The sequence below is a fragment of the Aethina tumida genome, chromosome 3 (genome assembly GCF_024364675.1).
Source record: "Aethina tumida isolate Nest 87 chromosome 3, icAetTumi1.1, whole genome shotgun sequence".
Taxonomy (NCBI): Eukaryota; Metazoa; Arthropoda; class Insecta; order Coleoptera; family Nitidulidae; genus Aethina; species Aethina tumida.
The window spans coordinates 27,140,412-27,155,096 of record NC_065437.1 but is presented as its reverse complement, the minus strand read 5'-3'; the positions used below and the strand labels follow the sequence as shown (position 1 = coordinate 27,155,096).

The following is a 14,685-nucleotide window of genomic DNA, read 5'->3' as shown; positions in this document are numbered from 1 at the left end:
GCCATTACTAAAACAGGCTGGATTCAGTAACTCATCAATATTAGATTAAACTTGCCATGGAGGCTTTGTTGTCACAACCAATTTAATTTATTTATTATTGCACAATATCCGGTGGCAAATTGCTGCTCAGATAAGGTAAAATTGCATTAAAATCGGAAAGGGAATTAACGCAATTGCATTTGATGTGTGTGTTGAGCGCTAAAGGCTTACACTGCGAAGTGCCACATTTCAATAATTAGTTTTCTTTGACTGAAGTTACAAAATCACCTTTTTTTAAAATAAGTAGACGTTTTGTTTAAGACAGTAACATAATATATTAATTAATGGGATACACTCAAACCATGAAAACATTATTTGACTGATTTATAGCAATAAATATCTCACACATGAACCGCATAATTCCAAAATTGTTTCATTCGTATGTAAAAATGGGTTATTACAAAGACAGCCGCTCAACATAAAATAGAGACATTAAAGATAATGGCGTCTGGTTCAAACATGCAACCAGAAACCGTTCCAAAACACTTCACTAAATTACAATTTAAGCGGGCCCTCCGATGAATGTTGCCACAATTTAATGAAACACTGACTGCGACCGCATTCGAAAATATTATTCCGGGAGGCTGCCAAGCCCGATGCCTAGGCACTAGATTTAAGGGAGCTATTAATTTTACAAATAACCGGCCTACAAAGAAATTGCGCAAAATTACTGAACATATTTCCTGAAAATGGAATTCGCCGCCTCCCGCTAGCTGCGCATCCTTTATTGGCCTCTCTCGGCTTTTTTACTCCGGCTGTATTGGGTGCCAACTCACGAAATGAAAATGCCTCTAAACAGTCATAATAAAATTAAATGGTGGTTATTAAAAATCTCTTTCGAATAGCGGTTTGGATTGCGAATAATTTTCACCTACATCTTTTGCGTTGGTTCATGCTTTTTTACTTTGATAAAAATATGGAAACCGAAAATATGAAATTCAAACAATTTCGGCAAATTCACAATTAATTTCCATTAAACAGAACTGGAAATTAGGGCCGCGGAACATTCATTAATTAAATCTTAACAAATTTAAGACCAGACATTCGCGAAATAGAAAATTCCCTTACATAATTATAAAACTTTTCGAAGTTAAGGTATTGAGTGGCCGCACAAATGGAACGAAAAAAAAAAATACTTTGTCAAAAGTAAATTAATTAAAGTTCCTAATTAAGAAGTACGCAGAGAACACATTGTGGAAAAAAATCGCCGAATTAATATTTAAATATCTGGAAATTTATTTGAATTCATCATTGTTTTTAACGAATTCTCAGGCCGCCGTATTTATAATAATCTTGTTCATTCATCGAGTCCTTTGATTTCTTTTTTCTCCTTTTATGTTTTTAATTGACGTTTTTTAATTGAATTAAACAGGCTTTGACCGATTTAATGTCAATTAGTGTATGAAATTTATTTCGCCTCCCTTGAAGATACAAAAGAGCTGCCAACACGTTTGCAGGGTAAAAAATTAGTGCCCTAATTGGATAGCTGCTCAGACTTAAAATAGTTAAAGTTTAATAAGTTAATATAATAATATAAATATACTGAATTTTGAAGTCAATTTTAATTTTAAAATCTGTGTCTAAAGGGATGGGATTTTTTGAGCTTGATTTGTATAATACTGTCACGATTCAATTAGTATGAATCCCCAGTCATTTTCAGATTTCAGGTTATTGATGTATGTCTAATTTCTGTTCCTAGAAATTAACGTACCGTATAATTTTGTAAATACATTTTTCTATTTAAGAAAATAGTACATTGTTTATATTAACGTATAACACCCTTGTATATGACTTATAAAAAGTGTGTAAATGTTTTTATAAAATATTTAGTTTTTTTGTTATTTGAAATATATCGATTCTGGTAAATTATAATAGTACAGTAACAGATTAAACTATCGCCATAAAGCACCGTTTATCATACCCATTGTCTTTTTAATTATTGCTAATTGTCAATATACAACGGTAAAATAGAAATTTAACTCGCTGTGAGTGTGTCCAAGCGGTTGTTTTAGTGGAAGAAGGTTGAAGTTATCACACAATAGCCCAATTGGTTGATGTATCCCATACATCCATTTCCCGTATGTCACAACGAGACTAGTGACTATACCAGAAGACCAGAGTAGAAATCATGCTACAACTCTTGCTCAAAATCGTTTTTTGAGACTTACCTTTGAGACAACGGTTTGTCTCAGTTAGAAAATGTGGAAGGGGTTCGAATAAGTATTTGACATCGACTTAGGGAAGATAATTTGCACCCCCAACTCGCAGTCCAGACACAATAGGATATATCTGGGAGACATTCTTGGGAGACGTTTAAGGGACCATCCTAACCGTCTGAATCATGATGAGGAGTATCTTCTACTCTAAATTTGGAAGAATTTGGATCAAAGTGAAATTCGAATCCAGTTTTTTTTGTTTGAACAGAAGATGTGAGAAGTTATTCATAGTAGAGGAGGAAATTCAATATTATATTTATTTTTTTTTTTTATAAACATAAAATATTAATAATAATCGATTATTAATGGTGTGATGCGTTAATTTCTTGGAACAAAGTACCTTCATGAGTCAATACATATGAATCCCTTATTACTTTTTATGTTGATGATGTGCGTCTACGTCTAGTTATATTGTAATCAAATGATTTCTTCTAATTTTCCCTCTCCATCCCTAAAAAAGGAAATAATCTTTAATTCCCGTGTGAATCCTCCCCGGGAAACTGAAACACGTTACACTGAAAAACTAATTTTCCACAATGGTTTGCATTAAAAATTTAATCTTTCACAGTTAATGTTGATTTTCACGAGATGCCATCTCGACCATACACATAAAAATCAACGACAAAAATAAAAACGGTAGTGGAAATTCTTTTATAACGAGCAATCACCCTGAATCGACAAGTCCCATACTCAATTTTAGAGATTGTGTAAACACCATCATCCTTTTTTCGTCGACGTTCACCAGTATTTTATTACTTTAATTGGAACACGAAATGAGACTTTAGAAACTTCTATTTTCGCATTTCACAAACGCAGTAACAGTGTTGAAAGCGGTAAGTGACACTTGGAGACAAGTGTAGTGCTCAATTGACTTTAGTTCCGTGACCGATTTATTTTATTTGCGAAAATTGAAATAACCCTGCAGAGTTAATTTACGTTCCGTATGCAATTATGCTAATTACTGGAACCAGTTGCAAAGAGATCAAAGAGTTGAAAATGTTATAAACGTATTTTCTAAACAGACCGATGCGCAGCTGGATCAACCGTGTAGAAATTAATAAATTCATTATGCAAATAAATAAACATGCAATGTAAATAAACTATTATATGCGTTATTGTACTAATATTTGAAATTCTGTTTCGCATCATTTGCTTAAACAGATACATGTATAAAAATTAATATGTATTAACTAAAAACTAACCATCCATATTTTGATGTAATTAAATTACTTCACGTCATATGAAAATTGTGGCAATAAAACATTTGAAATAGTCTTTTTGTTTCCGTTCTAGTGCCACTACATCATAATTACCGCACGGCAATGTCAAAATAATTGAAATTGATTAGTCGGTGGGAGTCCTAAAGGGTTTTTGGTATCTGTTTTGCAGGATTACACGGAACGCGGCGACGAGAATAGCCTAATCATCGAGAGGATCCTGATACTCATCAGGAATGTCCTGTACGTTCCCGCAGACCCGATAGCCGAGAAGAGGACGGACAATGATGCCAGCGTCCACGACCAGGTGTGTGGCCCTTCGGGGACTAATCATTATGTGTTAATTTGGGGAGAATGGGATTTTCGGTCGTCGTTAGAAACGCACATGAACCATAAAATTACTATTATCAGATTATTCCCAACAACTGTATAACGGCGTCGTTCTTGTTAACAATTAAGATTTTTCGTGTAGGTTCTTTGGGCTCTCCATCAGTCGGGAATGTTGGACATCATTCTTTATATGACCAGTTCCACCAATGAACAAGCATATTATATGCATCTTTTGGAAATCCTATCATACATGCTTCGTGAACAGAAGGCTTCAGAACTGGCCTCTGCAGCTCTACAGAGAAGTCAAACCGAAAAACTTAGAGACGAAGCTGAGCTTCTGTCTATCAGGAACAAAGAAAGCAACCAGAAGAGGAAACAAGCTAAGGCGTACACTGGAACAAGGTAAGTTTTTGTTATGCACGTGAAGTAGTCTTAAATTTAATCTTATATAATTATTTTCGTAGAATAAATTATTTTATTAGTATAAAATACTCCTTTGAAACTTACAAACGATAAAGCACAAAGGTATTTCTTGAAACTGACCATGTCCGGAATAAACATTTTTATGAATGCATTATATTCAAACTAGAGAATTTCCCGAGTGGCATAACGACGACTATTTACAAAGAGAAATGCAGTTTCTCTCATTCACCTTAACCACACCCGAAACTCTTTCAGCGAATGGTTTCGCTTACATTTTTTCCTTTCTGTCTCTGTTGTGAAATATCTCCAGGAAACAAAGCGTTCCCGTGCCCTCGCCTCGCGTAATTGAATATTACCTTGCAATTTCGCTGTAAACGGAGATATTTCCTTGTTTTCCCTCGACCTATTTCAAATTGCATAACGCAATTATGAAAATAACATAAATAATCGCAACAAGAGTTAATTGATTTTAAATTAATTTCTTTGTTGCAGACATTCTCGTTTTGGCGGTACATATGTAGTAAAGGCGATGAAATCGATCAGTGATAACGAATTGATTTACCACAAACCGTTGAAGAAGTTGGACGGGCTTAGTTTCGACTTGGACAAAAAGAAGCCGAAGACTCCCAAAAACCGTTTGCCGATGCAAGAAACCACTGTGGAAAGAAAATCGGCTTTTAGTATTCGTTTGTTTTTAAAAGAATTTTGTGTCGAGTTTTTAAATGGGTCGTACAACACCATGATGTATCACGTAAAGGACAACTTGTCCAGGGCTAAAGCTCAGGCTCACGATGAGTCTTATTATTTGTGGGCAATTAGGTTCTTCATGGAGTTTAATCGGTGTTACAAGTTTGAAGTTAAGTTGGTGAGGTAAGGGTGGTCGAAAATAAAATTACACTTTGGTGTTAATATTAAAGTTTCATATTTCAGCGAGACCATGTCCGTACAAACCTTCCACTACGTACAACAGCAGAGCGAAAACTACTACGACCTAATGTCCACCGACAAGAAGAAATTTCGACTTTGGTCACGACGTCTTCATCTCGCCCTTCTCGCTTACCGTGAACTCTTCTCCACTCTGTGCGCCATGGACCGTTCTGACGACCAAGCAGTCCGTAACTCTTCGAAAGTTATCAAGAGTAACATATTTTATGTGATGGAGTACAGGGAGTTTATACTGACGTTGTTGGTCAACTACGATGAATTGAAGATGTCAGATGTGTATCTGAAAGATTTGTTAGAAACGCAGCATCTGTTTCTGAAAATGCTTGAAACTTTTGCTGGCAAGGAGGGTACTGTGTTAGTTCAGAAGAAAAGCAGAAAGAAGAAGAAAACCAAATGTAAGTTCTATTATTTATTTATCTTTTTTGACTGAATTTTGAACTATGAGACGACTGCGATAATATTGCAAAATCAATTAGAGACATTAATAAAATCAATTATCACTTGCTGCTGAATGACGTTACTAATTTAAAATATTGGGTTCGATTAAATCAAGTCAATCTCAAGTGACAGAGTATAAAAGTAAAACAGAGATAAAGATAAATTAATTTTATCTACGTATTGCAATTTAATGAGTATTTATTTATATATGAAAATTGGACTATTGTATGTATATTAGATCCAAATTTTTGTTTTTCAGATAATTATTTTTGGTGATTTTAATCAGTAATTAATATACTGCAAAAACATACAAAATTAGGCTGATTAGGGTGGCTAATATATAACTTAAACATAAAATTATGAATATTAATTGTTATTATGTACTTGTTTAGATTTGCCCATAAATAATTGCTTATGTCAACTAGTTACTAGTGCATCGTCATCTAATAAAGCTTTAGCAAATATTTCTAAAATTCTAAAGCTACTTCTAAACAAATCTCGTCCTCCAGTTACTAAATGAATTAACAATTTTAATTCTAAATACATTTCAGCCGCGGAAATTAGTAAATTTAAAAAAAGTGCCATTTTGTGCCAGAAACTAGTTAAGTGCTCAAGGAACTTCGTCATTTTTAAAGCCCCAGACTACTGCATAACACAATCAACAGACTTTAGATTAAATTTCAGCTGCAACAGAACCTTAAAACTTGATCTTTCTTGCGGGGTCGCTGCGATTTGAATGACAAAAGGAAAAAGCACACAAAGGAGTCATGGCGCCCGCCCAGATTTATAAATTAAAAAACAACAATAACTTCTCCCTGTGTATATTCATGGTGATTTTATTGTCAGTCCGATGGTATTTCGAGGGGAAATGAATTATAATGCGACCAAAGTCCATACGGACGGGTTGTGCTGTTTTGCAGGAGCAAAGGACTCGTAAAATATAAATTACGAATTATCCAGGAAGCTGGCGTCAGATGTTTGGTGCATTGAAGAAACTTACTGGATTAATGGTACAGGAAATTTAAATTATTATTCTAATTGAGAATAGCTGCTTGGGTTCGTTAAATATATTGTTTTCATCTGGGCAAATAAAAAATAATGGAGCTACCCAATTTTCTGGAGACGCCATCTAGTTTCGAAAATTAACTTTTAACAGTTAAATTAACAGATGTGCATATATATATATAGTAGATTTTTATTTTTTGAACTTCATTCGAATGAACCAATTTAAAGTGGATTCTAAAAATAATAATAACGAAATACCTTGTATCAAAAATGTAGATTAATATCAAGATAATTAGAGGAATTGAGATAATTTAAAATTATCGTCTACGTTTATATTTACTTTGTAAGTACTTCGTTAATAAGCTAATAATAAGTAATATTTTTGAATATAAAATTGTTAATTAACTAAATACCGTTATTTTCAGCGTTTTTTTTTAAATTAACTTTCTATCTTTAAAAATGTCCATTTAAAATTTCAATTTTATTTATTGTTTTTTACGACTCAATGATATTTACAACATAAATATTTATATTTAGTTATTGCATTGTCAATTAAAAATATTTTATTAAAATTTTATTTTAGTTATATTGCTTATCTGATGATGAATCGATTATAATCGATGTGAAATCAACTGTCCGTTGGCACACAAAATTAAATCTCGAAATCTAACGCTCCAAATAATCTGTTGCGTTTGCCGCCACCGCATCATCCGAAATAATGAACGTTCCTCTCGTCCCGGGCCCAATTAGTAGGTGTCGGTTGCAAAAAATGTTGCATTACGTGTTCTGGTATCCCGGGACACGGTGTGGTCACATGGATCCTGATTTATGCCGACAACGCACAGTGCGACTAATTTTATTGTTCGATTTTCGATGAAAAACAGAGACGTATGCAACGGTTTCACCAAAATTCCACGAGTTACGCGCTTTTTTACTAATTGAGGTTGGTATGTACGGCTTATGCTGTTCCACATTATCAATTCATCGGTTCCATACAGTACTGTTAAAGAGTATTTATTTCTATATTGATTGGGGTCTTTTGAAATTGAATGAGCCATTTTGCCTATTAGTATATAATAGAAGTAAAACAATAGTATTTTACACTACAGGGCAGGGCTCTCAAACTTTCTTCCCGTGTAGTGTATACTATTTTTCTTACTATCTCGGCTACGCCTCGGGCAATATGGCGCGCAGGGCAGGAATCTCAAACTTTTTTCCCGTGTAGTGTATACTATTTTTCTTAATACCTCGGTCGAAAGTACGTATTGTGCTCCCCGGTTCCACGACAGAAAAATATATTATAGTTGTATGTTATATATTTTTTATTATCGCTATTATAATATCTTTACTTTATTATGCAATATATATATATATACAGTACGAAAAATGCTCTTCGTGTCTGAATGTTGTAAGAGATGGATGCACGACAAAGAGAGTAAAGTTTTGCCCGGTAGTAAGAATCCCTACTCTCAGAGACAATGCGTTGTGCTGGAGCGCGCCGGCGCACAATGTAAATTAATCTTTGCGAATGCATTTAGTAACTCTCCGTATGCGTAGGGATGTAGTTCGAGTTCTTCGGATGCTCCATTTAAATTCCGTAACTTTGTATAATTTTCAATCTGTAAAATGAAATATTTTTTGAGGGTATATCAAAAACAAAAATAAGTATTCTAAAAATAAACTACTTTTTTCAAAATAAAAATGTATCCCAAAAATTAAATTAAATAAATAAATGCATAAGTAAAAAAAACTAAAAATAATTAAATAATGTGTTCAAAGACACCGACTCGTCTGCGGAGACGAACCGCATGCTAAACGCAGCAAAACCAAATGATCCCCTCCAGTCAGTTCGGCCCGCCCACATAATTGCATGTATATCTTTCCTTTTTGTTTACAAAGGGGTATTGATGTTCCGTCTCAATATGCGAGTAGACACGTTCATCATTTTTGATACGGTATATATTAATACCTATATTGATTTAGTTTAGTTATTATATTATAATTCGAAATGTGGAGACCTTAATGAATGTTCTACTAATTCTTTTAGAAGATTTTGAAGAAATATAAAAATTATTGTCATATTGATTTAGTTTATTATATCTTAGTTCTTTGTACAAACTGTTATTTCATTCAGACGATTTTTGAAGAAATACAAAAATTCTTATTCATATATTTATTTACTTTACTGTACAATAATTAGAAAACAACAATCTTATATTTATGTTATAGGTTAGGAGAAGGGAATATTTTTAATAAATATGTATTATAAAAATACAAAATAATAAGCTTTAATTGAACAAACTGATATTTCTTTTAGAAGATTTTACTATACAATAGTTAGAAATCAACAATCTTAACATATATTTATGTTATTGGATAGAATTCTGGAAGAGGTGATATTTTTAATAAAAAAAATCTATTTTATTTTATGTTTGAGTTTTATTTGATTCGGGTTGTTTGGACAACTATTTCTTTATGGCGAATTTTGAAGGAATACAAAAATTCTTGATCCATGTTGCTATAAATATCAGTTAAATGATTTATAGGGATAAGTATTACAGTAAATATTATGATAATTATCAGTAAAACCTGTCTATTTATATTTTTAAATGTGTACTTTAACTTTCGATCAACAATGTACTTGTGAGTAATCCTATTTTAAGTGCAGGTATGTTCTAAATTGGATAATTTTGGCTGATATTTTTTTTAAAAAAAACGTCATAAGTTGCAAATTTGTTGTCTAACAAATTATCAATGATTAAAATATGTATACTTTTGTTTTATAGACGATAATAATAAATATTTAGAAATTTATCAGAAATAATTTTGTACCTTAGCTAAAGATAATTTTATGTATTACATATTTATACATTTTAAGAAACGTTTCTAACATTTAAAGCCAAATTGAACTTGAAATAAAACTATTATCTTCAAATTTTAAGCAGATATATATTTTTGACGTAAAAAGTTTTAAATTTCCGTCAGAAAAATTGTAAACACTTAATTGTCGTAGGGAAGTTCATAAAGTTTGCAAGTACACTTATGTAAGTAAATATTTCCTCATTCAACCTTATCAATCATTGTATTTTATATATACTTTTTTACACAATTCATCTACATTAAAAATCAATTCGAATTTGGACATGAAAAATTGTTGCCTACAGAACCAGTCAAGGAAGAAGAATAAATCTTTTCTTTTCCACTACGCCAGCATTATTGCTATTGTACTACCTAAATTCTACGCTGAATGAATAATACTAAGTGATGTACAGCCGCATTTTTCGCCAAGTTGCGTTTAATACACATCTTCGCAGTCACCATTAATAAAATGCGACTCCCAGTTCTCAAATCTTGAGTCATTTCATTAATCAAGCAATTCCGCACTTTAGATTTAAGTGGTTGTCCCCTGGAAAAATACACGTTTTGATAAATCGCCTCTAAACGACAACACCGAGTCCACCGCCATAATGGCACATTAAAACCTCGATAACAAATTAATTTTTAGTAGACGTCCGTTTTTCAGACGCAAGCATCCGAACTAAAGTATACGATAAAAAGAAATGTCAAATTAAATTTATGAGCAATAAGATTAATTGCCATAAAATGGGACGAGAAGCTTAAATCAAAGAATTTTAGGGGTATGCAATTAGTTCGTGGTCGTGTAATAAATCATTCTTTGATAACGAGAGACACTTATTATGGTAAATAAATACGGTTGTAAATTAATAAAAAGGAATCCGTCGGTTCGTTAACAAGAAATTACTCTTTCAAATTACGGAAGCTTTTTACTAAATGTTGTTAAAGTGGTTTTATTGAATGTGTTTGAAGATGAAATTCATTGAAAAATATAACGTAATTATTGCGGAAATTGGAAATTTTCTTATATATCGGTTTTCAATGGAACATATCGGTTTTTGTTAGTTCGAAATTCTAAGGCTTTATAAACTGGGAAGTTTATTTCAATGGCATGGAGTCAGCAGTTTACAAATTAGCTTCGTTATATTTTGCAGTTTTAACTATGTTCTCAAAGAATATTAAAAATATAATAATTCTTAGTTGGCACAAACGTGAAATGTACTTTTCAACTTTCAACGTGGCTTTAAAAATAATGACTTTCACTACACATTGTTTGCTTTTTGATAAAGAGGGATAACGAAGTGCAAAATGTTTTTTGGTTTCTAGATATTGAGGACTTGTTTAACGATTATTTTGCTTCAATACATTTCCTGTAAATGAAACTGGGAGACATTGAAATTCGTTCAACTCAAGGCAATATCGAAGTAGTTTCTGGAACTGCGTATGAACTTTGCATTATGGGACAGATGCATTTCCATATTGCTGACATACGAGGACGAGGTAGTATTTGTTCGAAGCAAGCAAGCTCATTTCGAAACTTGACGTAAAACATGGCATTTGCGGAACACAATGCAAACTCATAAATATCTATAAGAGGTCGTATTTTGTTTAATAATTCGACATATGTGGCAGCCAATATCGAATCGTGATAATTTTGTCCGACGTAGTTTAGTGAGCACAAGTAAATACAAACAGTAGAAGGCTTAATTTATATCAGAGACAGAATTATCTGATAGAAGCATCTTAAAATGTATCAGATTTTTGTATAAATTAAGATTAATTGATTACACAACTTGGTTATGTCTCATGAGTCAGTTTAGTTTATTCTAAATAAGATAATATAGATACATACTCCCTTAATTAGTTAACGGACTAATTGTGCTATATGCACCGGTTTACGAACCGCCGGCGATTTGTGTGACGGATATTAAAGTTTCTACAATGTAATTGAATAAGCTACCGAAGTTGATATCTGCTTAAGCAATCGTGCGAACATAATTTATCGGGTAGTGGTTTGGTGCACTTGAACTCGAAATTGCGCTTAAATATACACGAACTGGTCCAAATCGGTCTGATTTGGATGCGAAGTCAGTTGCACAAAGTCGATTTCAAGTCGTCATTAAAACATAATATTTCAGAAAGTTAATTATATAAGCTAACAAATGTATTACTTACATTAAACTTATAATTTCCAATACATTTATATTTAATTTACAATTCCATATTTCATATATTAAGATATATTTCATATATTAAGCTATAAAATAGCTTTCAGGACTAGCATAATGGTAATTTATTAATACTCCAACACGTTCAAAATCTGACTACGCTCATTCCCAAGAGCCAACTTAAAACCAACAGCAACAGATATTGTAATTTCGACTACAACACTGGCACCGCGTAGAGAAATAGAAATCTTGCAGCCGGCAGCTGCACCACTCCATAAATTTAACACGAGTCAGTGGCAAACGCCCTAATTACATACATATTCCATGCACTTATAAACGCCGTTTTCATTTTGCAGCATCCGCCCAACCTAAATCGCGGTCCGGTCCCACGGAACTAGACCTGGACGGTATGTGGGACGAGGCCTCGCCCCAACTCTCCACGATTCTGGAGGGCGTTCTCGAACTGGCCGAGCCTGTTGTGCCTTTTGATGCAGCGTCCGATGTCCCCATTGACGACCAGAAGTGAGTATATCCAATTAATGTTCGAGCGGGCTTTGAAAGTGCGATATTGACGGACGGCCGATCGATTTTGCTACATTCTAATTTTATTCATTTGTTTTCCAATTAATAGTTATTTCACAACCGTAAAGACAATAACAAAAGTTATTCAATTATAATATTATGTGATTGTTACAATTTATAGAATTTTGAAGAATGTATATGGCCTAAAGTATTATGATCAGAAGAAGTGAAATCAGCAGAACACTGCCAGAAAATTTTGATCAATATTCCTCGGTAGACATTTGATATACAGTAGTGGCTATAATTTTAAAAACTTATTAAAACGTATTAAAAATATGAGCTGTATTACTTAAATTTTTGTATCTAGACTATTTATTTTTTTTTAATTCGTACTTTTTTATTTTTCAATGGAGAAAATTGGAACAATTTTTTACTTTATGGCCTTCTATTACTCTTTATAATTTTAAATCTATTATTTACTAGCAGACTTCCGCTTATTATAATTATTTAATCAATGGTCGACTTGAAACTACAAGAAAATTTGAAATTCTGTGTTACCAAGTCTAAGAGAAACAAGAAAACTTTACGGCTAAATAAATGATTTATTTTTCGTATTATTAAAAAATTTAGAGAAACTGGACGAAAAATTTTGTCTCAGTGTGAAAATAGACAAGTACACAGTCCGCTTTTATATATTAAATAGATGATGGTCTTAATAAACATAATTCAACTTGGAAACGATTCTAAACATCCCAAAATTCAAAATTGTGATGGATTGTTTAAGATACCAAAGCATTGACGTTTGTAACCATATTATACATAAAATTTTACAAATTTGGATGAACTCATTACTGCAATTCAACAAGCTTGGATGAATGAATATATACTTATCGAATAATGAGAAAATGGTATTTTCCACGGAGATGTGTCAAAATTATACAACAAAAAAGATATTATACAAAGTGTTAATGTTAAATTAACAACACAGATTTAATCATTAAAAATGCCTTTCAAAAGTTGCAATATTTTTGTGCAGCTCAATTCAGTTGTTGGGGTATATAGGTCGATATTTGTTGGAATTATTTCCTGACATTTCGCTAGCATGAGTGGCTAGCATCAGAGGTTTGATTGACAACTAAATGATAACTTAGATAGCTGATGTTCTAGAAATTTCGTTCTGCTCGTTGGCCGTTCTTATTTGCTTAGCGATTTTGGTATTTTTGAGCACTGGCGTCCATATTTTACCAAGCTTTAATGCTTTTTTTTTCTGTTGAAGTTATTTCCGTGTTTTGGAAGTGCTTCCCTAATCACATTCTGTTGTGATATCCAGTTGTTTGATCAAGCAATTGTGTATCTTGAGAACCGACACCTCAAGAGCATGGTATACTATGTATCCCAGAAGCTGTTTGATGGTCTTTCCTAGCTTTGGCTAGAATGTTATGTTTTAATAAGATTTTTTTCAATTCTATCGGTAACATTCCACGTCGAATTCGTGCTTGTATTACTGCTAGGGGTGACAATACTGATGATTATATTAGCAACAACCTTTTATTTTTTCTTAAAATCTAATTTACTATAAAATTTATTTTCTGAGAAATTCACATTTTTGTTATTTCCTCTATATAAAATTTGTTTTAGAGATTTAGTTTATAGTTTTGTAGTAAAATTGGTTTGGTTAAACAGCCTTTTATTTTAAAAATACTTTTTTCAATAATTTTCAATTAATTGTTGGAACATTGTTTGAGTAAAATTATGATTCATTCTATATACATATTTTTAAAAATTCGTATGTTATTTTTACATAAAATTATGAACATTAAAAACAAAATAAATGTGTAATGAAATTATTCATGAAATTACATATTTCAGTTCCAGATCATCAGATCAAAAAACTGATCCATTTGAGATGTACTACGTTATAATATTAGTTACAGTAATAACGTAGTGTAAATTAATATCGTAAATCTACTTTTTCTTTTTTTAACGTTTTAAGTATCACTTTTATGATGCCTCCTCATTCATCCAATATCCTAAACCACCCCCATCGAAACGATAAATAGCCGGAAACAACAGTGCCATTATCCGTGTGTGTAAAAGTGTGTGCGCCATCAAATACACCGTTAAATTCGAACGCACCATTCCCAAAAAAAAAAAACGATTCACTTTCAATTAAGCGTAATGCGAGCGTTAAATCAGGCGTCGCCCCTTTCGCCCCGTACAAAATCACGCGGCGCTGGGCCCATTATTTTTATTTATACGACAACGTGTTTACGGAGATGGCGTTTTTAATTTTATTCGGCGCGTCGTACACCGCGAATTAGTCGAGGCGATTATGCGGCCCCCTGAAACTGAAAAATGCACATGGCACGGACGAATTATCGTCATCATAAATTTTCCAGTTGAATTTTAAGTCGTCGGACGTGGCCGTTTTTATTTCAGCAACAGTTTCCAACAATAAAATACAATTTGAGCCCGGTACGGGCACGTTACATAATTTATTTTAATTACGTCGTACGACCTGGTTGA

At 32.7% G+C, this 14,685-nt stretch overlaps 1 protein-coding gene across 1 annotated transcript in view; it reads left to right on the top strand.

Annotated features, from left to right (window-relative positions):
- LOC109595664 (protein timeless homolog) overlaps window positions 1-14,685 on the top strand; it is a 121,777-nt gene that overhangs the window by 7,840 nt on the left and 99,252 nt on the right. The window contains exons 3-7 of the mRNA XM_020011084.2: window positions 3,645-3,779; window positions 3,945-4,204; window positions 4,718-5,095; window positions 5,156-5,565; window positions 11,994-12,159. Coding sequence (XP_019866643.2) covers window positions 3,645-3,779; window positions 3,945-4,204; window positions 4,718-5,095; window positions 5,156-5,565; window positions 11,994-12,159 — 1,349 coding nt within the window. The remainder of the gene's footprint in view (window positions 1-3,644; window positions 3,780-3,944; window positions 4,205-4,717; window positions 5,096-5,155; window positions 5,566-11,993; window positions 12,160-14,685) is intronic.